Source organism: Emydura macquarii, unplaced genomic scaffold (genome assembly GCF_026122565.2).
Source record: "Emydura macquarii macquarii isolate MOO-44397 ecotype Brisbane River unplaced genomic scaffold, CSIRO-AGI_Emac_v2 contig_3647, whole genome shotgun sequence".
NCBI lineage: Eukaryota > Metazoa > Chordata > Testudines > Chelidae > Emydura > Emydura macquarii.
In genome coordinates this window covers 1235257-1250928 of record NW_027133784.1, presented here as the reverse complement: position 1 = coordinate 1250928, position 15672 = coordinate 1235257, and the positions used below count along the sequence as shown (strand labels likewise).

Sequence of the window (15672 nt, the reverse complement as noted above, 5' to 3'; positions counted from 1 at the left end):
GAGTGTCTGGTGAAGTGGAAAGTGTTGATAATTGGCTCCTGCCATAGAAAATGTTCAGCTAATACCTGTCCATTTTTTCTACAACTTAAGTGTTAACGACATACTTTATTCATCACTAAAGGAATAATTGTTTAACAGTTTCTTTTTAATACAGTGGTGTTGTTTACATATTGACAACAGGACACAGGCAGACGACACACTGACAACAGTAGTTAAAAGGGTGCATCTCCCTGGATGTTAGTCAGTTATTAGGAAACGGGTACAGTATATGTCAGACATGCTGTAAAGACAATATCAGAAAAATGGGGTTTAGGAAAGTCAGGGAGTTGTTAATGGATAAATGACTTAAGGCTGGAGAATATAATCTAGGTTCAGAGAGAGAGCGTGTGTGTATGTGTGTGTTTGGGTGTGTTTTGGATTAAAAGTGGTTTAAGAGATGGATCATGGAGACAATCTCAAGAAAAGCTTCCTAACTGTAAAGACAGTAGGACAATGGAACAAACTGCCCAGGGAAGCCATGGAATCTCCTTCACTGGAGGTTTTCAAAAAGAGGCTGAATAGCCATCTGTCTTGGATGGTTTAGACACAATAAATCCTGCATCTTGGCAGGGGGTTAGACTAGATGACCTTTGCAGTCCTGTCTAACCCTATGGTTCTATGAAAAAGACAAACACCACATGGAAAATTCACACTACAAATATAGTTCTACAGCTTTCCCGCTTCCATCCAGTACATATAGCTATAAAACTATCTGCTTCCCAAGACTCAAGATACAAAAGTGTGTATGAACACATTTTCATTTACCTTAAATAATCTAACTTGTCAAATTAAACTGGCCTGGAATTGATTCCCCTGCCTCTCAATAACTCCCGAAGCAATCTGTGCGCTCACCCTTTAATACCCAGACATGTTATGGAATAAATAAGTTGGGGGGTAAAAGAAAAAAAACCCCAAAGGATAAGCTCCGAAAGTCAGAATCAACTATTGAAATCCAAACAGCACGTGAGCAGGGCGCTGAAGGAATAAAGGTGTGGTTCACATTTTACTTAGGTCCTTCTGCCATGAAACAACTTCTGGAAGCTGTTTCCTAGGCCTTTGCTGGCTCATTGAACCTCTCTCTTTATCCTTTGTAACAGCTGTTTGAAGCAGCTGCATGAGCACTAGTCAACCACTGAGCAAAACCTTCATTCAGAAGACAAATACTTTTTGTAACCAAATCACATGTTCAAAATGTTATACATTTAACATTGACCTAAAATAGACACAGTAAATTTGACACAAACGAAAATAGAGATGTAATTATTTAGTCATTTGAATATGGTAACACAGCCCTTGTAATAAACAACCTAAAAATATGCCCACATTTAAACGTTCCCCCCACAACGGGAGTTGTAGCAGTCCTGGTAAAAGGCTCTGTTTTGGACACCAATCTTATTAAATGGAGAATTGGTCCCTGGTGACTTGGCACTGACCAACAACATTTCATCATGAGGATGCTCCCCCTCAAAAGAACAGAACAAAAAACAAAACAGCACACAAGGCAATTTATCATCCCTGTCACCTAATTCTGTCCACTGTAGGACTATGCAGCCATCAAAATATCACCCAACATCCTTGTTCCGGGACTCGCTGTGAACAAGCTATCTTGCAGAAGTCACCAGTTTCTGACAAACTGATGCAGGCCATTGCTTTCCACAGCCATTTGGCTGCTGTATGCAATCTGATGCTGTGCAGAACTCTTCTGTGCATCTTCATTCAGCACTCATTCAGTGCTGTGAGGCTGCTCTTTCATGTCATGAACCATAAACAAAGGATTTTATTTTAACTGTTTCCATAGCAGGAGAAAAGTGTATAGTTCAGAGCTAAAAAGCAGCTCTGGACATTATGAAGTAGAGAAACTTTTCTTTAACGTGATTAAAATTTCAAACATTTTAGTGTAATTATAAATTAAAAGATACAACACAAAGGAGCTAATAAAATATTAAATAGACAATGACTGAATAAAAACTGAATGGCTCATTCTGAATGAAACCCCATCATATAGTTGTCTAGATGGGCTTCCTTACAACATCACACTGCTGTGTGACAGAGGCATCAAACATACTGAAGTTGTCCAGAGCCAATTAGAACAATACATTGCCTGATGGAATAGCCAGAGACGAACAAGCTATTTATGTTGCAAAAAGTACTTAAATACTTAGTAAAGACATAACAAACCCCACCCTCACCCCCACCGTTATCAGATGCCACGTTGTGGTAGAACATCAGACAAACTCACAAATTTACCACAAAAATGTGTGGCAAAAAGAATATTTTATATATATGTATATATATAAATTTTTATATTTATGCCAATGTACTCACTCAGTACAAATAGCAAAATAGTATACCATTTCCTAAATACAAAATATAGCTTTCCAAAAAAATGAAACACACATTAGATATAAACCATCCAAAACTTGAACGATTGAAAACTGTATTCAAAATTAAATGACCCAGAGCAGGTCTCTTTCTGAAAAGTTCCCTTCATATCGGCAAGAAGCCTTACTACTGAAAACGTAATTCAATGTCTCTCCATGAGAGAGAGAAAGAGAGACGAAAAGAGAAAACGAACGTTGTGACAGACTGACTTATGCGAAAAACCGTCAAAACCAAAGAACAACTCTACATGTCTCAACTAAGTGCACAAGTTAGAAAAAACACACAGTAAACAGACTAGGTAACTGAAAAACCATTTACAGGCTATTCTCCATTACTTAGAGTAACAACAATGAAAAGTGATAGGATACCAACTACACTATACCAAGGCATAGGAGCTACACAACAGCTGGTTGGCTCTAAACTGCGTTAACAGCTTTCTATGCTCAGGAGAGGGAAAAGACTGAAGAAAACGTCTGCCTGAGGCTGCAGTGAGATACCACATTTCTCTTGGGCTAGTCAGAGCATCTGAAAGAATTCACATGCCTCACACTACAACTGCATGGCCTGTAGTGGGTTATTCTTACATACTGTAAAACACAAGTGAATTATTTGTAATTAATATAGGAGCCCATAGAGGCTACAGCTTATGGGGACTGCTAGTAAAAAGGATGCTTCAAATCTGCAATGAGCTGAGGAAGCTACAAAAATGCAGCAGCTCAGCTTGAAGTGATGTTTTAAAGAATGATGAAAAATCATGTTGTTTGCCCTCCATATGGGATAAAGTTTAAGACTTTAAATCAGCAACAATGGGAAAAAGCGGGGTTTCTCTAGGATTTGGGAGTCTGAGGGATGGAGAAGGAAAGGGCAGCCTAGTATGAGAAAGGATAATGTTCAAGTTCTAATCCATGCAGAAACAGTGAGAGGTGAGAAGCAGTTGTTTTCTCCAGGCAGACTACTCCCTTCAGTTCAAGGTATTTTACAAGGTAGGATTTTAGAACACAATTTACTGTGACGTTTCCCCTTCATTCTGACAGAGCAACCTAATTCTCACTCTATGCAGTTTATATCTAAACCCATCAGTACAGACACACAGAAAGCTGTTAATCACAACCTCAGATGGGAAGCTCCCACATCTTTCTGGCTGCTCCTAGAGTTGTAGCAGATTTTCTGCATCTGATACATCTCACCAACACCACCTGCTGCGATTAACATACTCAGCAATGGTCCTTCAGCTCTACTGTAAAACTGCACTTCCTTCACTGCCTGCCAGTGATGCCAGGAATCACAGCAAGAGTCAGGGCACATGATGTTCCTGCGTCACACGCTTTCCCACTCAACAGTGGGCTGTGAAGGAGGAAGGGAAGAAAAAAAAAGTAAACATGGTAACGTGTTATTTCTAATAATAATACCTGAGCAGTCATGCTCTGAATTAAAACAGCAGCCCATTGACTAATGGGGCCCAGGAATGTGGTAACAGTGCAGTTCCACCCCCTGTAACACAAAACACAGCTTCTCAGTCATTATTGGCTTCAGGAGTCTCAAATGCTATTGTTACAGCCTCGGTTGCTAGACACTGCAGGCGGCAGCACGTGTGCTCTTTAGAGAAGAGAGTGAAGTCTACACATTTGTTTGGACGCAGGCCATTCTTTGACAGAACAATTCAGCTCCATACACCCCAGTCCAGGTCACAAGGTCTGAGGGGATACTGAAATAGTCTTTTCCTTCACTGAATTTCTGAAATGAAAAACAAAAACAAAATCGAGTTAGGCGTAACTAGTGAAGTCTCATCTTTTACCTAGCTCCTTCATTTGAAAGCACTTTACAAATTACAGAGAAAAATGTACACCCAGTGCCAAAATACAGCCATCTCTGGGACAGAATAGGACAACTGTTTTCCAGTTTACATCATCATTACACAACAGTTTAGGTCAGAAAGTGAAGAGCACAGCATTCAACTGAAACTTCGAGGGGGTTGGGAGGCAGAATATAATTCCCAAATTGGAAATAGTCAGATGCTGTGGCTACCATCTGGATTGAAGACCCCTGATCTATTTAATGCTCATGCACATGAAGAACTTTACCTCTGATGTGGGGGGAAAGGCACCTTCCAGCCACAGACACTTCCTAGCATCACACTGTTGTATTGGCTTGGTTCTAACAATGATCCTGCATGTGATGCCTTTTCAATAACATCTTTTCCTGCAGTATCTTGTTCTCACACAGATTACTTCAGCACGATGGGAAGGCTTTGAAGACTACAGATGAAAGTGGAGTCTAATACATGCACAATAAACCCAAAGTTTCAACTAAAGCTGCCAGGTCAGGCTGGGAGCGATCCACTCACCTTACCTTTGCCACTAGAATTATTAGACTGCAATGGCAACAATGAATAGCAATTCAAGAACAAAACCCAAACGTGATCAATTATTTTCTACAGATTCTGATCTCTTGATGATCAGCAATACTTCCTAGTCTGGACTGTTACATTGTAACCCTTGCTTCTGGGGCACAGAGCTCTATTCACTGACTGCTGCATTCACAGTGACTTCAGTGCAAAGTCATCATCTGTTAAAACACGAGGCTCTTTGGTGTATAGAAAAACTTACTAAATATCATTGCATGACTAGTAAGACGACTCACAGACCAAAATTCACTACTTACTTGGCTAATTAAAATGAGCCAGCCATGTTGTTCCCCTGGTTTTGTAATGACACAAACAAGTCATCAATTTTCTCCATACTCTGATTGTTTGTCATAGATGAAGGTATTGGAGAATTCTCAGATATCTGCTGGGACAGAAGTGTTGTCACTGCTGGTTGCCCCTCACTCTGCGGCTGACCTGGCTGACTTATAGCCATCAGCTGATCTGGCAATGTAGATGGTCCAGAGGTTAAGAGCTGGCCACAGTCTGTTAGAAGACAGAAAGAAACATAAATGCAATAAAACGATGATGATAATTCCTAGCACTTTTCACCAGTAGATCGCAAAATGCTTTACAAAGGAGGTCAGTATCATTATTCCCACTTAACAGGTGGGGAAACTGAGGCACAAAGCAGTGACGTGCCTTGCCCCAGGTCACCCATCAGACTAGTAGCAGAGCCAGGAGTAGAATCTAAGTCTTCACACAGCAATATTTAAAATGGGAAATTCACTCAACGCGTTTGTTACCATACTAGTGCCAGCACCTTTATTCAGGCCCAAATCTGCAGAAGAGGATGGGCTAGAGCACATATGCTTGTGCACATGTGTAAATTAGGTGTGCAAGTTTCCCAGCGTACAAGAACAAAATGGAATTAGTACGCACACTTTTGAAGAGCTGGGCTTGTGTGTTAAAATCACACTATTAACATACCAATGGGAAGAACTGGAAGAAAAGCATGGACATCGTGTGTCATCTACAGCATGTGAAGACTATTCTTAAATGTGCCCCGCTTCCTTCATCATTAGCTATGCATGCATCTCCTTCCGTTCTATCACCAGTATCTACCTACACACTAGATAGCCATAAATCAGCAACTGCCATTAGGTGTCAGGTTCCCCTTGCTTCTGGCAACGCATCCAATGATCCAACTGCAGAGGATGCAAGCGACAGAACTACTTCAGAGTATTCAGAGGCAATGGTAGATATGAATAAAGTACGTCTTCAGACTATCATTTCAGGTTATACTACTGTGTGTCTATACACGTGTACTGACACAGTAGAAGACAGCTCTGTGTTCCATGGAGCTTTTATATTTGAGCACAGAAAAGGACTAAGTGGTGGGGGGAGGAGGGGAGGGAGGTAATATAGGAAAGACCAGGCTTACAAAGGTAAAGACATGAGTTCTGCTTTCAAACAAATTTTGTTAGTGAATTCTTTTGAATTGTACACATTTTACATACAGTTTGTTTGCTTATTTTTAAGTTATGACCATATGCAGGAGTGACGCACAGATCTGAAAGACTAACAGGAAGAGAAGGCTTGAGAAAGAACTGGAGCAGGGACATGTTTTCTCTAGGTTTGTGCAATTTTAAGACACCATTCATATGCAATGAAAAAATCAGTACAGAGTTTATACTGCTCCAGGACTCACATGAAGGGAACAATACAAACACTACATTTAGAATAAAGACCCACGAGATACGGAGAGTGGACAGTGAACAATCAATGGAGCTGAACTGCTACAGTCTATTCAATTCTCTTCATAAATGTGAGCATGGCCCCAACATGAATTTATTCTCTCTTTCTTCCCATTTCACAAAGACACAGAGTGGATTTCAGTTTGGACATGAACAAAGGAGATACTACTGAAGTCAATACTATTGATGAACAAGCTTCTAGTGTGATCAGGAAACTAAACTGTCCAGATTCTCAACTATGATGTTGCCTTTACAAAATTTCAGACAGCATTTCTGCTGATTTCTGTTGTGTAAAAGAAGAAAAGAAGAGAAGTGAACAACTAAGTAAACGTAAATGATGTGGTTTGAAAAAAATTAATTGCTCATTGACTCCATTCACTCTATGCTCCTGGCCTCCGCTAATGCATGCATGTTCTCCTGCAAACAAACTTCAGTGCATTAACACTTGCACAAGCAGATATCTGGATCTTTCAAATGTGGGCACAGGTGTTAGTGGACCAAACTGAATGAAAAACTGTGTTCATACCTGCTGAACCCGGAGCCAGAGCCCACTGAAAGACTCTAAAATGCAACTGCATTCTCTTCAGCATGGAGCTATCCAGCTATACATACATGTGAGCATATGTCTATTAGTGGGATTATTACAGTAGTGCTTGAAGGTTCAAATGACAGTGGAGTCCCACTGTGCAGAGTACACACAGTGAACATGCCCTTGTCCCTAGGAGCTAAACAGACAGGACAAGATCATTGTCCCCATGTCACAGACAGCACAGAGACTGAATGACTTGCCCATGGTCACACAGGGTGTCTGTTGCAAAGTCCCAAATCAGGGCCTCAGCCAGACGACCTTTTCTGTCAAGGATGCTGGACAAATTAACTGTGAGAATATTTACAAGTAAGGAAAATTAGGTCTTGTGGAGGCAGTGCTTAGTGAATATGCAATCTTAATTATAGCTGTGGCCGTGGTTGGGGACCTATGCGGGGAGCGGGGCCATGGCAGCCAAATCGGGAAGAGGGGCTGGGACCCGGGGGCTGAAGGACGGGGGCTGAGACAATGCCCCAGATGGGACAGGGCCTGGGGGCTGCGGCCGGGGGTCGAAACAGGAGCGGGGCCTGCTGCAGCCAGGGACCAAGTCGGGCTGTGGTGGCTGGGAGCTGAGTGGGGAACAGAGGCTGGGGGCTGTGGCAGGAGTGGGGCTGCAGCAGCTGAGGCTGGGAGCAGGGCTGAGGCCAGAGCCACAGTTTGGGGGGGTGTATGGGGAGGGTGGCAGAGCCGAAGCAGAGTCGGGGCAGGGTGGCAGTCCTTCCCCACCCCCATTGGGACTGGCCCAGGCCCTGCCAGGACCCCCCAACATTCCTCCGTGCCCCCGTAGGGTGGCATGCCCCATCGTTTGGGGTCCTCTGCTTTAAAGAAACATGTATGAAGAAATAGGGAAAACAACACACACACACACACTTAGGTCCGTGCAGCCCAGGAGAGATTGATTTGTTTTGTACTTCAGTAAACACGTACACGACGTGGTTTGAAACAATTCCTTGCTCCTTGACTACATGCACTCTATGCTCCTGGCCTCCACTGATGCTCAAATGTTCTCCTGCCCACAAAAACCATGATTTAAATCAGCGAGTGGGAAACGTTGATTTAAACTCTTGATTTTTTTACATTTGAACTTTTTAGTTATTTCTGATTTGCACCTAAATATAGTCTTTACCATACGTCTGGGGTTTCCTTTTGCTAACTAGGATACACTATATCTATACACATTTACTTCGGCTATTCTATAGCTTAACTATTTACTACATGATGATTAATTTTACGATTTGTATGTAGCTCTATTTGGATTGAAATTCAAATTAAACTAAAAACGCATAAACACAACATTTAAAAAAAATTAAACTACCTTTAAATGTTCTGGATATACAGGAAAAGAAGTTGATCAAAACACATTTTGCATTTAAAACTAACTTATTAAACACTGGAAGTATCTGTAGTGAATTGAACGGATTGTTTCTGGTCACCATGGCCTTCCAGATTTTAGAACTAGTAGATCTCCTCTCACATCTAGTTTTTGTTCATAGATCAGTAGAGGATCTATGTGCTTTTTCAACTCCCAATCGCTTTCCTAACTTTGAATGAGCTAGTCGTTGAACTGATCTAGCTGAATAAACTATAATGAAGAAAACATTCTCTCTGCACTGTACAATAGGCAAAGCATATTCAAATCACTCGCCACACTAAGAACAAAAGGCCGTCTTCCGTAACTCCCCCTCTCGGATACGGATGAGATTATAAGCTCCCTGGAGAGCCAGTTAAATGAATACGCGGGAGGCCCCCACGTGGTCCCACAACTCAGGGATTAGAGGTAGTGGGTAGCGGTTCTGGATTGTCATCTGATTTAGGGCTCAGTAATAAACACAGAGGCAGAGGCTGCTGTCCTTCTTTATGAAAAGGACTGGGGCACCAGCTGGTAAAGTTGACTTGCAGATGAATTCCCAGGCCAGGTTTTCTTGCAGGTATTCTTGCAACACAGCCAGTTCAGGTTCTGACATTGCATGGATTCATCCAAATGGGTATCTTCACCCCAGCTGCAGTTCTAGAAGACAATCACAGTCCCGATGTGGGGTGAGGCTTTCTGCATTCTTCTATTCAAAGACATCAGCATAGTCGCAGTACTTGGGCTGGGAGTTCCGTAGTTCTGTCAGTAGGTATTTCAGTGTGGGCAACACTTACTGGTCCCTGGCTATGCCGTTGGCAGCATTCTGCTGGGAAAGTGACCCATTCTCACCAACAAATGAGGGGATCATGAAGGGGGTGGCCGGGTGCCTGGATGGGCCACACTCAGGGCAGACTGCAAGAAATAGGGCAGACAATCCCCAAACTGGTGGTTCAGTCTATAATTAGAGTCACCAAACCAGTGACAAAAGAGCTTCTGCAGTGCCACATTGGTTAACAAGAAGCCAAATACAGTCCCCTTTAGGCATTCCAGCCCTTGATGTCCATCTAGACAACCACGTCTAACAACGGTGAAGGGTTACTGAAATCCTGTTAACCATACTTAAAGGTCTGCCAATCCCAGAGAATCGGACACTTAGCCTAAAGTCAATATGAATCTTAGATCTTACCCAAATATCACGCTGTCAGCTAATCCTTAGTAAAATAACAAATTTATTAATTAAAGAAGAGAGTTATATTAATGGTTAAGCAATCATATATATACACACGAGTAATTTTCATCGTTCATACATCAGGATCATAGCAGTGATGGTATATCTGCTGGTTTGCAAAAGTTTCTTTGGAATTATCCCAATAGGTCAAAATCCAAAGGCAGCTTGGAGGTAGAGTCTGTTAAAGTCTTTCCATACATTTTCCAGGGTATTCTAAACGACTATCTGGAAGATCTCAGTCCCACAACTTAAACTTTCCCTGTCCAAAGTTTATCAGACTACAGATGCAGGATCAGGCCCAAGGTCCCTTTTTTATAACTGAAGCAGGCTGGCAAGCTGACTGGCAACCTCATCATGCGGCTTGGATTGAAAGCATATGCCGATAGTCTGTGATCTTTATTCAGTGGGCCATTCAAAGATAATGCCCTTTGCAACAGCCATTTAAACTACCAAAATAGATTACAGATGTTTCACAATGTGGAATCACAAGTTTCAAAGAGAGATGAGGACAACAATATTATTACTTCCCAAGCTTCATTTAAATGTTAATATTCCTCTTGATCGAGAAACAATGGAGTATAGTAACATTACAAGACATGAAAAAGAATTAGCATCAACAAGCTAATCTGGTTTCTTCTAACAGGACACAGGTAAGATACAGACAAATACACTTAGCAACTATTCTTTGAGCCTTATCAACACAAAGTGAGTGAGCTGGGGATTACTAGCCTCATTAACATTTCTTTGATAGAATCATAGAAGATTAGAATTGGAAGGGACCTCAGGAGGTCATCTAGTCCAATCCCCTGCTCAAAGCGGGACTAATCTCAGCTAAATCATCCCAGCCAGGGCTTTGTCAAGCTGCAGCTTAAAAACCTCTAAAGATGGAGATTCCACCACCTCCCTAGGTAACCCATTCCAGTGCTTCACCACCCTCCTAGTGAAAAGCTTATTACCAGCTGCCAGCTAGACATGAAGCCATTGATCACTACCCGTTGAGCCCGATGATCTAGCCAGCTCTCTATCCATTTTATAAGTCCATTCCTCCAACCCATACTTCTTTAACTTGCTGATAAGAATATTGTGAGAGACTGTATCAAAAGCTTTGCTAAAGTCAAGGTATATCATGTCCACCGCTCTCCCCACATCCACAGAGCCAGTCACCTCTTCATAGAAGGCAATCAGGTTGGTCAGGCATGACTTGCCCTTGGTGAATTCATTCTGACTGTTCCTGATCACCTTCCTCTCTTCCAAGTCCCTTAAAATGGATTCCTTGAGGACCTGCTCCATGATTTTTCCAGGGATTGAGGTGAGGCTGACCGGTCTGTAGTTCCTTGGATCCTCTTTCTTCCCTTTCTTGAAGATGGGCACTATATTTGCCTTTTTCCAATAATCAGAGACCTCCCCCAATTGCCACGAGCTTTCAATTTCACAGTTTCCTTGTCAACCACCAAGGTTTCATTAAAAAAACGAGAGTTCTGTGGCACTTTAAAGACTAACAAATTTAATTTTTGTAGGCATAATTTCGTGAGACTCAGCTCACTTAGTCAGATGCAGAGGTGGAATGATACAGTAAATAGGAAACAGATATAGTTACTCTTCATACTTTGGGATACATAGTGTATATCCAGCAGAAATGCAAATGTATTGGCTTATTCACAAACAAGCTTTTTTGATGTTCCACTGAAGGCGACAGAATTTTCTCAAAGGCCTGGATGTAATTTACTGACTTCCTGCTTTAATGACTAACACTTTCAATTAAAGGATTGTAACCATTACCACTTAGCACCTTTATAATACTTTACCTCGCTACAGAACTACAATTAATCTGGTAGTCTCCAAAACAGCGGTTTTTCTAAACCATAATAATAGAATCAAGAATTTTTAATACTTACTATTTTGAATGCCAAATAGGAATATTCCTGAAGTCTGTTGAGATGAAGCAGGAGAATTCTGCAGTTGGTTGATGGCATTTCCTGCTGTACTGAGAAACAAAGATGACTGTTGTGCAGGAGAAGCAGTTCCTTGAATACCTGCCATATTGTTCTGAGAAGAGTAGATGGGAGACTGCTGCAGCTCTTGCTGGCTCATACTACTCTGCAAAGCAGACATGGAAGCTGAAGAGATGAAGAGGGTGACTTGCTGCTCTTGAGAACCTGGTGATCCTTGAACCAACTGAATCTGGGGTGAGTTATGAAACATGGTGGGCTGCTGTGGCTCTGCCTGGTTGGACCCGGGATTCTGAAGTGTAGTCACTGGTGTTTGACTCTGGAACTGCATGGGCTGTTGATCTTGGTTCAATGATGTCATGTTGGACTGTGGATGAAAAAGAGATTGGTTCTGCTGCTCCTGATTAGTGATTGAATTTTGATTTGGGTTGAAAATCATGGTCTGCTTCTGAGAAGCCATTGTACTCATTGTATTTTGAGTACTGAACATCATATTCTGCTGCTGTTGCTGCTGTTCTTGGGATGGAGGGCTACTCTGAATAGCGACTATTGAATGCTGAGACTGGAAGATAGCCCCTTGTTGGTTCTGGGGCATTGGACTGGATTGGAGGGAGCCTAGTGATACTTGTGACTGAAACAAGCCCTGCTGAGTAGGCTGAGCTTGGGCTTGATCTTGGGGAATCATAGGGTTCTGAATGTGGGGTATCTGTGCTTGCTGTTGGAAAGAAGTTTGCTGCTCAGTGTTTGTGGCTGTCTGTAGTGGAGAAATGGAATTCTGTGCTGCAAAGAATGACATCTGTTCTTCTCGAGTTACAGAGCTATTCATTGAATTTGGGGAAAGAAATATGTTGGCTGATTGCTGGTCTTGAGGTACAGAAGAGCTCTGCAGTACACCCATTGTGTTCTGGGAGTGGAACATTGGAGGCTGCAACTGGTCCGAGGAAGAGGAAGTGGTTTGATTGTGAACAATGGAATTTGGACTGTGAAAAATAGACCCTTGTGTTTCCTGGGATATATTTTGAGCATCACCAATGGGATTCTGAGAGTGAAAAAGTTGAGCCTGTGAATGTGGGGATTGCTGCATGAAACTTCCTGACTGAATAGACATAATTTCCCCACCTTGCTGGAACAATCCACTTCCCTGCTGTTGACTTCCACTTGCCTGAACAGCCATCATGTTTTCCGTAGATGAAAAAAGGTTAACTTGCGGCTGACTTTCCCCACTGTGTTGCATCTGAACCATGGTCTGAAACACATTGTTTTGCATCTGTTTATTCTGTCCTGAAGGTTCTTCTCCATCTGCAGAACTTGATGTCTGAAACATTGTAGAGCCATTGGTCGAGACTTGCTGCTGAGCAGTAGTAGTAGTTTCATTTCCAGACACACCAGAAGATGAAGAGAATAACTCACATTGCATCTGCATGTCTTCGCTTGTTGATAGCCCACTTATCATGTGGGAAGCTTGTTGGTAAACAGGGGACTGCTGGAGGTTTCCATTTCCTGAAGCTGCTGAGGAGAATAGATCAGATTGCATCTGTGTTGCAGCCTGGCACATACTTTGCTGCATACCAATCACCATTGCTGCAGAAGTCTCCATTGCCTGCTGCTGCTGCTGATTGGACAAAGAGCTCTCAGGCTGTGGATGGACATTTTCAGCTCTTCCAGACAAAAGATTCTCTGGCCTGGAATGGACTGCTGGCTCTGATGAGGAAAATATCCCAGGATTTACACTGTTTTGTATTTGACTAACTTGCTGAAAAATTTCTGCACTGAGTTGCTCTTGAACATCCTCACTACTATCTGATCCCGAAAACAAAACAGAAGATAACTGCTGTTCAGCTTCCAAGACTTGCTGGACCAAGTCAACATTGCCACTGCTGCCACTGGCAGTACTGGTTGGAAAATTTCCAGCTTGCAGTTGCTGTATAGTGTTCTGTAACTGACTTACACTGCTTGCTGATGAGAAAATACTTGATGAAATCTGTTGCTGTAGTGTCTGTGCTGGTTCTGATAGTGTTGTCTGCTGTTGCTGTGAAGTCTCAGTTAACTGTGACAAAGTAACTACAGTGTTGTCTGATTGTAACACCTCTCTGGATTGGGATTCTCTAGTCTGGAACTGTGCAGCTTGCTGCAATAATGCATCACTGTTCTGCAGTTGGCTGGGAGCAGAAACTGCTGGAAAGCTACCGGGCTGTGAAATGTCCTGTGTTTGGATAGTAGTCAGAGTCTCTGGATTATACACTTTAGACTGTATCTGCTGCTGTTTTTCACTGTCAGAAGGTAAATGGGAAGCAGCAGTTGAAAAGGTTCCATTTCCTGATATGCTGGACATATTATTTTCTAATTTTTGTTGAGTTGTTCCAACCACATTTGTAGCCTGGTGAAAAAAAAAAGCAGCATATTAAGAAATGTGTAGGATTACGTGGTCATGCTCCATTCTCCAACTACATTCAGGCAGGTTCAGGCATAAGGTACGAGTATCATTTTTGTGTCTCAAAGCTTGACGACATAGCCGAGTGACAAATGCACTGTTACCAAGCCAAAGTAAGGAAAAGAGCTAAAGAAGAGAAGCACTGCTGCAGGAAGGGAATGGCAGGTAAATCTGTTAGTGTAATTCAAGGAAAGCTGGAGAATAGTTGAAAAAATGTTTATAGCATCACCACTGTATGGTTGCTTCTCTGTTATACAGCAGCACAATGAATACAGAAGAGTTTTATTTATTTGCACCACAATCAGTGAAACAGTCAGGATAAAGCCAGGAGAAGCACACATGCAAATAGATGACTTCCTGGAGACTTGAGAATAAGAAAATACTGCAAGTCATTCTACACTGCAACTAGTAAGTGACCCAACCAAACCCAAAATGTTCATATAGTTTAGGCTCCCAATTCCACATTAGGCAGCTGCATAAAGCTGCATAAAGCTGTTAAGCATCCACAACTCCCACTGAAGCCAAGGAAGTTGTGAAGTCCATGGTACCTATGAAAATCAGGTAAACTTTTCCACAGTTGCCTAAATATGCAATTGTCTAAACTTTATGCACACAAGTTTGAAACTGCTGGCCCATCTGGCTATGGAATGAATGCCACAACCTCCTGCTAAGAATTTAGATCACCTCCCTCAAAGAAAAAGCTGCCTAGATTCTAAGGCATGCTTTCCCCATCTGTAAGAACAAAAATCAGCTTAAAAGTTAAGGGTTGCAAGCCAATTTCCCATACTGAATTAGCCTATCAACTTTTACTGTTAATGGCTCAAAAACAAAAACTGAGCAAGTTATTTTATCCTACATCTGGCTTATAGCTTCACACAAATAGGAGTTTTCCATACTGATGAACATAAACCTTGCTTGCTATACTGAATCTCACAATTAGTCCAGGAAGTCCAGTGTTTTGTCTACAGTAGTCCACTTTCTGATGCTTCAAAGAAATGTGAATAAATCCCGTTAATATATCTAGCCAATTATGTAGAGTACATGGGTGAAAATTCCTTCCTGGTCCCATTAAGCATCAGTTTATGCATTGAAACAGAAGGCTTGATCACCCTTATTTTAGCTACAAATATTATTGTTTAAAATTTTGCATCCCCTTTTAAAATCAATTATAGTAACCGACTAATCTTCTGTGGCAGTGCAAGTCATCTTATTCATTATAACCATATCCTAAGGCGTCACTGAAAGCTACTCTAGGAGGAAAACTGCCACTGTCCCAGAAAAGAACCAAAAGGCATCCCAAACAAAACATACTAAATAAGCCATTGGTCCGGGCTACCCAACCTTTTTCCTAAGTGATAACTATCTCTTCCCACATGCACATGTTCTGGCATTGGGTCATAATTTTTTCCTTATTTTGTCCTGTTTCTCATGTTCTTTCCTATCTGCAGGTTTTTCTCCCCCCAATCTCCCTTGTGTATTTTTCGCTTTTTTCCTTTTTGCTCCTCCTCATTCTTCCAACTCGAAGGAACAGGCTGCTGGCTCAGGGCAGATTACTGTGAGTAGATCTTTGCAGTTTAGCTGTGTTTG

The 15672-nt window shown here is 41.9% G+C and overlaps 1 protein-coding gene across 3 annotated transcripts in view; it reads right to left on the bottom strand.

Annotated features, from left to right (window-relative positions):
* Positions 1-763: 763 nt before the first annotated feature.
* The window catches only part of NFAT5 (nuclear factor of activated T cells 5), a 110156-nt gene continuing 95247 nt past the window's right edge, over positions 764-15672 (bottom strand). For all 3 annotated transcript variants that reach the window (XM_067536714.1, XM_067536715.1, XM_067536716.1), the window contains 3 exons: positions 11601-14031; positions 5083-5329; positions 764-4155 (listed from right to left, as the gene is read on the bottom strand). In XM_067536714.1, coding sequence (XP_067392815.1) covers positions 5091-5329; positions 11601-14031 — 2670 coding nt within the window. In that variant the 3' untranslated portion in view covers positions 764-4155; positions 5083-5090. The remainder of the gene's footprint in view (positions 4156-5082; positions 5330-11600; positions 14032-15672) is intronic.